Genomic DNA, 12,426 nt, shown 5'->3' with positions numbered 1-12,426 from the left:
AGGTCCAGAAAGGGCCAGGGGCCCAGGCCTGGGGGTTTCCAGCCCCTGCCTGCAATTCTGCCCCCACAGGGACCCTTGAGGATCGCAGGAGGGTGATGGTGGTGTGCCAGCCCACCTGAAGAGGGTGCCCGGGGTTGCTTCCTTTTGCAGAGAAGGTAACTAAAGCCCAGAGAGGTGACATAACTCACCAAAGGTCACACAGCTGCCAGAGGCCAAAGTCTCTTCCCCGAGGGGCGCCTGGGCGGCTCAGTCAGTTGAGCGTCCGACTTCGGCTCAGGTCATGATCTCGCGGTTTGTGAGTTCGAGCCCCGCGTCGGGCTCTGTGCTGACGGCTCGGAGCCTGGAGCCTGCTTGGGATTCAGTGTCTCCCTCTCTCTCTCTCTGCCTCTTCCCTGCTCATGCTCTGTCTCTCTCTCTCTCTCTCTCTCTCTCTCTCTCTCTCTCTCTCAATAATTAATTAATTAATTAATTAAAACATTAAAAAAAAGAAAAAAACGAAGTCTGTTCTCCAAAGCTCTTGTGGTCAAGAGCTGTGAGGTCAGACAGACAGGTCTACCACTTAGGAGCTACAGGTGGATTCTGACTTTAAATGGGGGCTTCCAGAACATCCCAGAACATTCTAGCGTTGGGGGAAATTGCTGCTGTCCAGAGAGAGCAAGAGCCAAGGGAGACAGGGTGGGTTTTTTTGTTTGTTTTTTGTTTGGGGGGGGGGGGGATTTTTGGTTGAGGGGGAAAAGGTAAACCCCGGGCACTTTGTGAGCCTCGGTTTCCCTGTCTGTACCGTGGGCACTTGGGAATCCTTGCAGTGCCTTTGACTGGGGCCAGGTGAGGGGATAAAGGGACACTGATGGGTGAGGGTATGGGGACCCTGGGGGACCTCTGCCAAGCCCGCCGGTAACCCCAGGGCTGCTCACCTGCCACCCACATTCCACGCCTGGGGCCGCCGTCCTCACTCGCTGGCCGCAAGCCAGGAGACCTGGGAGGCCAGCCCAGAGCATCCTTGCAGGCGGGGGCAGGGCCGGTCCCCGGGGTGGGGGGGCACAGGCTGGAGCCTAGGGACCCCTTCGTCCCTGGGGCCACTGCCTCCAATTGAACTGATGTGTGGGAGCTGAACATCTCCCTCTTTCTGGAATTTTCTCTAAGCCTCAGAGGGAACCTTACTTGGGCCCCAGCCACCTGGGCCAGTATCAGGGGAGGTGCCCCCGTCATACCCAAGCACCACGCCTGCACCCCCATCACCTTCTCATGTGGCTCAGATCACACATCCCAGGCCAAGGGGCCCCCCGCCAGCCACCCTTGGCTCACACCCCTCAGGCCCCCGGGGAAAGAAATTTCCAGCCGGCTGGCAACCCCGTCACCCACCCAGCCTAGGGAGCAAGGCGCTGGGGGGTCCGATGCAGGCAGAGACCACAGCTGGGGGGTACAGACAGCCCCGCCTCATCCCACACACCCGTGCCAGCTTGTCCTGAGCCTGAAGGAGGGGGTCACCCCAGTCTGGGCTCTGGGACCAGTTTCCTTCCTAGGGAGGCCTGCCCAGGCTAGGCAAGCCTTGCCCAGAGAGGGTCAGGAGATCTCTCAGGCCACACAGCAAGTTCAGGAGAAGCACTAGCTCCCTCTGGCTTTGGGCAGGAGGGGGTCCTCTGACCCCAGGAACTGGTGTTTGGTCCAGCTGCATATCCTGAGGCCCATAGGTTCAAATCCCAGCCCCACATCCGACTTCCCAGCCTTGTGACGCAGGCAATAAAAATATCAATAGAGTGTGAAATAAAATTGTAGGCAGAACAGGTGGCTTGAGGCCATAAAACTAAATGAAAAGAGGGACAGTGGCCGGAGGCCCCCGGAAGCAGGTTGACAAGGAAGAGGGTGAGGGCAAGGTAGGGTGTTCCGGGTGGGAGGAACCAGGGCAAAGGACACTGAGCCAAACGTGCCCGGCGGCTGCCAAGGACGACCACCGTGCCAGCTGGGGTGGTTTGGGAGGTGACCTGTCCCCGACCCCTGTGACACCCAGGGGTTTCCTTTCCGGCCCCTGTGGAATGGCAGGACTCAGAGGGAGGGGTGGGCAGAATTGTAGTGACCAGGAGCCGCCCAGGCCTCCCATGAACCCCAGTCACCAACTTCCCCTGCTCTGTGGCTGGGGTGCCTGAAGTCAGGGGCTCAGCCTGGCTACAGTCACCGACCCCAGGAGCACCTCCAGCCTCCTGTTGCCCTCTGGGGTGCCCAGGCAGGCAGCTTCGGCGGGCTGGTGCGTGGAAAATCTCCGTCAGCATCCCTCCTGCTCCAGTCTGCACCCCACCCATGACTTCGTGACCGATGTCTAGAGCCCAGGTGGACCACAGGGGTCTTGGGGTCCTGGGGCAGAGTTGTGTGTGGGGACCCTCTGTGGAGAGCGTCTATCTGTGGACCGCCTCCATCTACCTTGCTGGCCACCAGTGACAAGAGCATCTGAACCAGGGGGCCCCGAAGCAGGGGGGAGGGGAGCGACGGGGAGGACCGCCCGCGGGACAGGAGCAGCAGGGAGGACCTCCATCGGGCTGCCGTCCCAGCCCGTCAGGAGCTTCAGGCGGAGGCGTCTCGAACCTCGCTGGCCCGGTCCCGGGGGCAGACGAGGCCGCCCCTGGCTCCTCTGGGGCATCTCACAGTGTCTGATCAGTGACTTCCACAGCAGAGCCACCCTGCTTGGATCCTCCCCTCGATGGGGTGCTCCTTCCTTCCGGAGACGGTGACGGCGAGCACTGCCGGCGATGCTGGCACATGCCCACACGCCCAGTGTGCCCGAGGAGGGACAGCGAGGCTCTGAGAGGGGCAGCGCCGCGTCCCAGATCCCTCGGTGGCTGAAAGGCAAGACCAGGGCTCCCACCCAACACCGTTACAGACCTAGGCAGCCAAGCGTCGATCGCAAATGTGGAACAGACGGGACCTTATGGCCCCCACTAGACACCTGCCTTGGAGGGGTCTATTTTTCACTTTTTTTTTCAGAAGAGTGTGTTTTTAAGTAATCTCCACCCACCGTGTGGCTTGAACTCACAAACCTGAGATCAAGAGTCATGTGTCCTACCGACTGGGCCAACCAGGCACCCCCGCCCCGGGGTTTAAACCCTTGAGATACAACTGATTTCTTTGTGGTTTTTTTAAAGTGTTTATTTGTTTTGAGAGAGAGAGCAAGTGGGGGAGGGAGGGAGGGAGGGAGGAAGGGAGGGAGGGAGAGGGGATCCCAAGCAGGTTTCACACCATCAGTGAAAAGTCCAATGCAGGGCTCAATCCCACGAACCGTGAGATCACCACCTGAGCCGAAACCAAGAGTCGGAGGCTTAACCGACTGAGCCCCCCAGGCGCCCCTGCAACCTGATTTCTGACTCTGTCTTCAAGCTTGTCTTGTTCTTCCGGCTTTTGTGTCCTCCTGGCCTGGCTCTCGGCCCAGCAGGGAAAGCAGCACAGTGTGGCCAAAGCTATGACGGGCAACATCGGCAGCGGCGGGAGCCAGAAGCAGGATGTGACCCGGCTGGGAGGGCAGGGGGAGGCAATCCGGGGAGGCTCCCTGGAGGACAGATCGGCCCCATAGCCTGCAGGACGACTAGGCTGTAACAAGGTGGCAGGGAGCACAACTCTGCTTCCGGCAGATCAGCATGAGTTACCAGAGGCTCCTTAGCGCATTTGAGATTCCAAGTGACTATGACGAGGACTGCTCCTCGGGCCCTTGGTCTCCCCGTCAGCAGCGTGGCTCTGGGAAGGCTGAGGTGTCACCATATCAAGGCTTGGCCGTGGTCCCAGTACACGGTGACATTAAGACCGAAAGCTCCGTGAGTTATATTTTAATAAGTCACCAAATACTTCAGGAGTAGATTTGGGTCGGCCTCCTCTGTAAACGCCCGGCCCTACGCGGCCTCCAGCCTCCCAAACGTCCACCGGCCCCACTGGCCCAGGATGGCTAGACATTTGGATGACAACACTCCAGGCAGTAGGAAGCTGCCTCACGGGAACGATGTCTCCTCTGGACACAGGGAAGGGATGACACCTGAGAGGCAGACCTCAGGCCTTGACCAGCCTGCAGCAGCCTCCTCCCTGCGGTCTCCCTGCCTCCTCTCTCCCCTGTGTGTCGAGCACTGCCTGGCTGACCATGGCCACACACGGCTCCGTGTGGCCTGGCCTCCGCACCAGCTCTGGCCTCTCTCCTGCTCGGGAAGACCCAGCCTTACTGAATCCCTCCATTCCTCTGTTCCTTGCTGCCTCGGGGCCTTTGCACAGGCTGTTCCTCTGCCCAGAAAGCTCTTCCCTCCTTTTTACAAAAAGAACTCCTATGGGGCTTTAGGTCACAGCTCACACATCCAGGAAGGCCAGGCCAGGCCCCATCTTCCTCACTGGTTGCAAGTTATAGTTTTATGCTCACTTACGATTTCCTTATGGTTTTTTTTTTTTGTTTGTTTTTTTTTTTTTTTACCCACTTGCTTCCTGCAATATCCCTGGGGCCTGGAATGTAGCCAGAAGTCAAGAAATGTTCGTTGAAGGGCTAAACATAGGAGTGGGATGTGGGGGAACTAATGGGTAGCTGGACATTCTGCTCACCTGCCCCTCTCCACCCTCTAGGGAACCCCTGCCCACCCCTGGACAGAACCCACTTCTAGAACCAGTGATTTAGGTCAGCCTTTTCCCTTGAAGGATGGGCCCACTGCATGCCCAAAGCCACACAAGCCTTGGGGCCACCGGTGAGGCCAGGCAGTGACTCTAGTCCCCAACTTGTAATGCCATCCGTGATAGGATCTTAAGGGGAATTCAACTCTTCACGTTCCCGGACCCGATTCCGATGTGGGGGTGGGGTTCCCACACACATAACAACACCAGGCAGTTCTCAGAGAATCCAATTCAATTCCAAAACCATCCGCCCAGGGACAGCATCAGATCCCACAAAGTTAGGGGCTCACGGCTCCAAGCCTGCCCCGCCCCCGCCCTCCCCCCCAACTTCAGGTACCGGCCACAAGCCCAGGCCATTACCTGGGTTTCTGACGCACCAGCTAGAGACGAGTTTCCAAGGACCCGCTCCTAAGGTTTCATTAATTTGCTAAAGCGGCTCACAGGACTCGAGAAAACATTTAACATTTACCCGATCCTTAAAGGATATGACAAAGGGTACGGATCAAGAGCCAGGTGGACAGAGGCACAAGGCAAGGTACCAGGGAGGGCTTGGGTTTCTTTGCCCTTCCAGGCGAGCCACACTGGGCCTATGTCCACCTTCGCACCAACCTGGAAGCTTTCTGAAACCTGTCCTTCTTTACACACAGGCACAATGGCCTTAGTCACGGGGCGCAGGCTGATTCAACCTCCTGGCACCAGGCTCCCACCCTCGGGTGGGCCCAAAAGTCACCTCACGGAAGGACAAGACACCCATTTCACTTTTATGGCCCCGAAGAATTTTCAGGAACCACGGATGAAGACCAAGGATATCGGAGAAGTCAACTTGGGTCGTTTGAACGGCCAAATACACGTGCAGTCCTTATCAATCATTGTGTCACAGCCGAGTTCAGGGGAGTCCCACGGTTCGCTTTTCGGCGATGGCCTGGCTCCTGGGACGGGGCACCCCGGGTCACCTGATGAAAGCTCTGGGGGTTGGGCTGAGCCGTGCTGCCGTGACAAGTATATTTCCTTCTCCTCCCTGGCGTTGTCTAATCCACACCCTGAGGAACCAGCTCTCCTCAGTCCTCAAATTCCTGGTCAGCTGCTAGCCACCCCTCCCCAGGTAAGGCCTCCTGGGGCAAATTTACCCCCTGCCGTAATGCATCGGATGCCCCCCTGGGTGAGGCTTGCTGGCTGCCCTCCTGGGGCCTTCCAGAGTCCAGGGGGGCCTGCGGCGGGGTGGTGGGGTGGTGGGGTGGGGCACAGGAACTTCCGAGGTAGGTGCCAGGCCTCGCCAGACCTCAGAGCCCCCCGCGCCCTGGCCTCCATTGGTAACCTCGAGCCCTTTGGAGTTCCAGACCTGGGACTCTCTCTGGCCTGTCTGGTGGGAAAAGGACTTACAATGCAGGGAAGTTTAGGGCTGGGTTTTCATTTGGTTCCTTTCTTTATTCTTTCTTTCTTTCTTTCTTTCTTTCTTTCTTTCTTTCTTTGTGGTTTTTGTTTGCTCGCTTTTTGTTTTGTTTTGTTTTTTGCCGATCTGTGTGGCTTCATAGCACAAGGGCATTTTTCATTCTGTTTCCAAGAAAAAAATATCTTGGGTTCAGTTTGGGTGGGAACCCCCCGTGTCCCCCCACCAAATCTGTGCTCCTTCAAGGTCATTGCCAAGGACCTCCTGTCTCCCAGGAGGGGTGCCACACCCATACTGAAAAGCACCGGCTATATTCATTTTCGCTACATTTCTATATTCATTTTCGCTACATTTCTACGTATTAACCTTTGGTGCAGGGCCAGAAGCCCTGAGACACACGGCAGCATATGGGCAAAGCTCTGTCCCTTTCCCAGTCCTGTCTCGGCTATCTCCTGAAAAGCCTGTGTGCTGGGTTCCCTTCCAGAAGTGTTGGCACGAATACGTGATTCTGCACTCCACTCCTTTCCATCATTCAAGGCCACCTGCCGGGTGCTACACGCTGCCCCGACAGCTTTACCCCCCTCTGCCCGGGGAGCACTGGCCCGCCAGCCACCGAGGACATTTTCTGAAACAGCTTCATTGATCTATAATTCACACCCAGTACGATTCACCCATCTGAGGTGTACAATTCGATAGTTAACGTCATTTTAAGACTTTTTTTTAATGTTTATTTATTGAGAGAGAGAGAGAAAGACAGAGTGCTAGTGGGGGAGGGGCAGCGCGAGCGAGGAAGACATAGAATCCAAAGCAGGCTCCAGGCTCTGAGCTCTCAGCACAGAGGCCGATGCACGAACCGAGGCACGAACCGTGAGATCATGACCTGAGCTAAAGTCTGATGTTTGAGCCACTCAAGAACCACCCCCCCCCAGATGTTACATTTTAAAATAGGGGCGCCCTGGTGGTTCTGGCTGTTAAGAGTCCCTGTCTCTCTCTCTCTCTCTCTCTCTCTCTCCCTCAAAAATAAATAAACATTAAAATGTAACATTGCCTGTCAAAATGTTACATCATGTTAGAAATTGTGGCAAAAGGTACCTGACTTAAAATGTGCTGTTTTAACCATGTCCGAGCGCGCGGTTCACAACGGCAGTGCAGCCAACACATCGATTTACAAAGCTTTTTTGTCACTCCAAATAGAAACTCTCTCCCAGGTAGCAAAGACCCCGGGCTCCCTTTCCACCCTCCCCAACCCCTGGTAATCTTTGATCTGCTTTCTGTCCCTCTCAATTTGCCTATTCCCCATGTTTCGTGGAAGTCGGATCGCGGAATCTATGTCCGGCTTCTCTTATAAGAGAAGGGCAGTGCCCTCAAGGTTCGTTACACTACTGGCAGGTATCAGACTATCCTTCCTTTTGAGACTGAGTAACACTCCCTGGTGAGGATGGGCCTCATTTTGTGTGCCCACTCATCCCTCAGAGAACATCTGGGTTGTTTCCAAATTATGGTGTTGGTGAATCATGCTGTTAGGAGTACAGGTGTACAAATATTTGAGTCCCTGCTTTCAGTTCTTTTTTGCAGACCTCAGGGAGTAGGACTGCCGGCTGCAAAGGCAACTAGCTCGAGGTTTCTGAGCGGCGTTGGAGCTGCTTGGCTACATGGCGTGATTTTGTTTTACATTGTTTAATGTTTGTTTATTTCTGGAGGCGCGAGACAGAGCAGGAGCGGGGGAGGGGCAGAGAGAGAGGGAGACACAGAATCCGGAAGGCGCTCCAAGCTCCGAGCGCTGTCAGCACAGAGCCCAGCACCGGGTTTGAACTCACCAACCGGGAGATCATGACCTGAGCTGAAGTCGGTTGCTTAACCGACGGAGCCACCCGGGCGCCCCCGTAATTTTTTTAATTTTCTACCAGCTGTATTAAAAAGAGTAGAGAGACAAGGGGCGCCCGGGTGGCTCAGTCAGTTGGGCGTCTGACTTAGCCTCAGGTCACGATCTCACGGTTCACAGGTTCGAGCCCCGCGTCGGGCTCTGGGCTGACAGCTCAGAGCCCAGAGCCTGCTTCGGATTCTGTCTCTCCCTCTCTCTCTACCCCTCCCCTGCTCGCGCTCTGTGTCTCTCTGTCTCTCAATAATAAATAAACGTTAGGGGCGCCTGGGTGGCGCAGTCGGTTAAGTGTCCGACTTCAGCCAGGTCACGATCTCGCGGTCCATGAGTTCGAGCCCCGCGTCAGGCTCTGGGCTGATGGCTCAGAGCCTGGAGCCTGTTTCCGATTCTGTGTCTCCCTCTCTCTGCCCCTCCCCTGTTCATGCTCTGTCTCTCTCTGTCCCAAAAATAAATAAACGTTGAAAAAAAAAATTAAAAAAAAAAAAGTGTTTAAAAAAAATAATAAATAAACGTTAAATAATAAATAAATAAGCATTTTTTAAAAGATTTTTTAAAATCACCTCTGCATGCAACACGGGGCTCGAACGCACGACCCTGAGATCAAGAGTCGCCTGCTCTACTAACCGAGCCAGCCAGGCGCCCCTACTTTGTTTTGAAGCAGTTTTTGACTCACTTTTTCAATTGAAATTAGCGTTAAAGACTCTGTTCCTCAGACACGATGGCCACATTTCAAAGGCTCCATAGCATTACGGGGCTGGCGGCCACTGGATCAGAGGCTGCAAACACAGAGCGTTGCCCCGATGGCAGAGGGCCTGCTGACAGTGCCTGATGTGTGGACAGAGTGGGGGACGCGTTGGGGGTTATGTCGAGAGGGAGAGTTTGGGCTCTGGGTCATGATGCCTGTGGCTCAGTGTACTTGGGCGAGACATGCATCAGTCTCTCCAAGCCTCAGTTTTCTCATCTAAAACGGGGGACGGGAGGGGCTGGGCTGAAGGAGGTTGCTGGGGCAGAGACAAGGTTCTAGATTGCTCCTCTAGCGGTTGGGGTCTGGGGTCTGCGGTCTGGGAGGACTTTGTGACCACAGGCGGGCACAGGAAGGATCCGGGAATGCAGGGACGCGGGCGGGACCACCCAGCACGGGACCAGAGGGGCTATCCTGGAGCACTACTGAAAGAAACATTGAGTAAATCCAACATCAGGTTCACGCTGGCACCTCTAAGCACTTCCTTTGCTCTCCCCACAAACCGGCCAGGCTCCCCGTTCACGGCAGACCTCAGGATTGGCTGTTGCTTTGGCCAGGAGCCAGGAACGCCCTGTGCCCGAAGCTCTACTCTACCTGGCGAGCTCTCGCCTAACCTTCAAACCCAAGCCCTTTGTACCCCTCCTGGACAGATCCCCGGGTTCAAGCCTCCACTCCAGGGCACTGGGGAAGAGGCTGGGACACTATGGGAAGGGCAGGGTCAAGGTGGGACCTGAGGGCCCTTGGGACCAATGCCACCTCCCTGGGGACCCCTGCCCACATAGGTTATGCGGCCAGGTGGCTGGAGACACTGGGCTCAGGGCCAGGCGCTGTCTGCTGGGACACCAGCGATGCCGCTGTCTCCCTCTGAGTCACCTGGCCTCAGTTTCCTCAACCGCAGAATACAGGTAACAACAGTGCCAGCCTCAGGACTCACGTACGTCACCTGGCTGACACGCTGGTGACCCACGATTGTCTCCTTTGTTATCAACGATGCCGTCTCCACTCCCCCCTCCTCCCAGCTGCTCTGACCCATGGATGCACTCGGCTGGACCAAGACCCGATGGCCCTGGCAACAGTGTCTCCTCGGGCTGCTGCTGCAACTGTTTCTGGCTCTGTGCTTCTTCTCTTACCTGCGAGTGTCCCAAGACACGCCCTTGTGGTCCGCCAGGTCGGGGGCCGATGCGGCAGAAGGTCTCGACGCGGCTCCCAACGGGTCCTCAGGGACGGTGTCCTCCCAGGGGGCGCCCTGCCCGACCCCCCCTGGGTCCTCTGCCCGCCCGCCCCTGGTGCTCCTGCTGTGGACATGGCCATTCAACCGCCCCGTGCCTCTGTCCCGCTGCTCGGAGCTGTGGCCGGGCACGGCCGACTGCCGGCTGACTGCGGACCGCAGCGCGTACCCTCAGGCGGACGCGGTGCTGGTGCATCACCGCGAGGTCAGCTACGACCCGAGGAAGCAGCTCCCCACGTCCCCACGGCCGCCGGGCCAGCGCTGGGTCTGGTACAGCATGGAATCGCCCAGCCACTGCGCACAACTGAAGGCCCTGGACGGATACTTCAACCTCACCATGTCCTACCGCAGAGACTCGGACATCTTCACACCCTATGGCTGGCTGGAGCCGTGGCCCGGCCAGCCGGCCTCCACGGTGGTCAACGTCTCGGCCAAGACGGAGCTGGTGGCCTGGGTGGTGTCCAACTGGAGGGAAGACTCAGCCAGGGTGCGTTACTACCACCTGCTGAAAGCTCACGTCCAAGTGGACGTGTATGGGCGCTCCCACAAGCCACTGCCAGAGAAGGCCATGGCCCAGCAGCTGTCCCGGTACAAGTTTTACCTGGCTTTCGAGAACTCCTTGCACCCCGACTACATCACCGAGAAGCTGTGGCGTAACGCCCTAGAAGCCTGGGCCGTGCCCGTGGTGCTGGGCCCCAGCAGGAGTGACTACGAACAGTTCCTGCCCCCCGACGCCTTCATCCACGTCCACGACTTCCAGAGCGCCGAGGAACTGGGCCGGTACCTGCAGGCGCTGGACAAGGACCACGCCCGCTACCTGAGCTACTTCCGCTGGAGGGAGACGCTGCGGCCTCGGTCATTCAGTTGGGCCCTGATGTTCTGCAAGGCCTGCCGGAGGCTGCAGCAGGACTCCACCTACCAGACTGTGCCCAGCATAGCTGCCTGGTTCACGTGAGCTGGCCGTGCCGGGGCGGGGGTCGCCCCACACCACACCCCTGGGGACACACCTGCCGGGACGCGGGTGGCCGGGGAGCTCGCTTAGCTGGGGCTTCACCCGCTGGCCACCTCTGCCGCCAGGAGACCGGCCCGGGCCACCTCTCCTGCCAGGGGCCTCCCCCCTCCCCCGGGGGGGGTCTCACCCACTCGCGAGGAGCCTCACCCGCTGGGGACCCCACCCACGAAGGCACTCAGGCCCTGGGGAACCGGCCTGGGGGTCCCACCCGCTGGACGCGGTTCTGCTGGGTTTGCTTGTGGTTGCCCTTGCTGTTGTTAACCGCCTGTGGGGTGGCAGGTGGGCAATATTGTCACCAGTCTCCAGATGGGAATGCTCCCAGGAAAACCGCGGTCTTCTCCCTTCTTTTACAACAGCGGCTCCCACCCCAGGGTGGCTCTGCCCTCCAGGGCACACTCGGCCAGGTGCCGCGAGGCTTGTGGCTGTCACAGCTGGAGATGGGGCGATAGCCTCGAGTGGGTGGGGGGCCACGGATGCTGTGCAACAGCCTAGGGTGCCCAGGACGTCCCCCACAACCACGGATGGCCTGGTCCCGGATGTCAAAAGATGGAAAAGCCCCCGAGGTCAAGCCCATCAGGCAGTGGGGAGTGGGGACCAGGCTGCCTGGGGGGGGTCACTGGGGGCCAGGGGCTGTCCGGCGAAGGGGGGGGGGGAGGGGCGGGTGTGGTGCCGTGTGAGTAGTCGGGCGGGCTTGTGTGACATGTGGCGACCGTGCGGGGCGGGGAGCGTGACCATTGGCGTGAGTGTCCCCGCTGTGTGTGGGCGAAAGCCAGACCCCATGTGCTTTACAGATGAGCGGTGACCTTGAGGTGTCACTCGTAGCGTGCAGTTTTGACCGTGACGACTGAACGCATGTGGGAGGGCCGGGCATCTGTGTGTGATCTGCTCTGCCGAGCCCCATGTAGGTGCCCAGTCTCAGTGCGTGCGTGTGCGTGTGTGTGTGTGTGCGTGTGCACTACAGGGAACCCAGCCCCAGGGATCTGTGGGGGCCGCCGGGTATATGTTCCAATTCTCTGGTGGTCTGGGCCAGCGCCCTGTGGTTGGGATTCTGGAACTGAGTGGGAGATGAGGAACCGAGGTGCCAGGAGGTCCTGACAGGATGCACACACTCGCTCCTCCATCCACACACACGCGCGTGTGCACACACACACACACACACACACACACACACGGTCATCGGGCTTCAGGGGCCACAGACCTGGGCTCCAAGGTCGATTTTCCCACTGTGGATCCTGGGCTGAGCACCTTCTGTCTCTGTGGCTCAAGGCCATCTGGGATGGGGAAACTGAGGCTTGGCTTCTGCTTCAAGCAGATAGGGACCCCGGCTGCTTCTCTGCCACGGCTGAGCTGAGTCAGCCCAAACTAACAGGAATCCACCACCCCAAACCTCAGAGCCAGAAGACTGCACGGGTGGGCGGGGACCCCATCCAGCCTCAGCTGGGAGACTTCCTTCCAGGCAGACCACCCATGGGCTGGGGCCTGGCTGCCCGCCCTGCCCTCGGGGCCCCTGGCAGTCCTGCCCGTTAGCTGCCTTCAGTGTGGCCAGCTGCAG

At 58.2% G+C, this 12,426-nt stretch overlaps 1 protein-coding gene across 3 annotated transcripts in view; it reads left to right on the top strand.

Annotated features, from left to right (window-relative positions):
* LOC125150411 (3-galactosyl-N-acetylglucosaminide 4-alpha-L-fucosyltransferase FUT3-like) overlaps positions 1-11,142 on the top strand; it is a 39,917-nt gene extending 28,775 nt beyond the window's left edge. For 2 of the 3 annotated variants that reach the window (XM_047830330.1, XM_047830339.1), the window contains one exon: positions 5,274-6,790. In XM_047830330.1, coding sequence (XP_047686286.1) covers positions 5,279-6,469 — 1,191 coding nt within the window. In that variant the 5' untranslated portion in view covers positions 5,274-5,278 and the 3' untranslated portion in view covers positions 6,470-6,790. Of the gene's footprint in view, positions 1-5,273; positions 6,791-9,653 lie in introns of those variants that run through there. The other variant, XM_047830348.1, reaches the window with a different exon arrangement.
* Positions 11,143-12,426: the final 1,284 nt, after the last annotated feature.

The sequence above is a fragment of the Prionailurus viverrinus genome, chromosome A2 (genome assembly GCF_022837055.1).
Source record: "Prionailurus viverrinus isolate Anna chromosome A2, UM_Priviv_1.0, whole genome shotgun sequence".
Lineage (NCBI taxonomy): Eukaryota > Metazoa > Chordata > Mammalia > Carnivora > Felidae > Prionailurus > Prionailurus viverrinus.
Note: the sequence above shows the minus strand (reverse complement) of the source record. Positions and strands in the feature narration are given on the sequence as shown.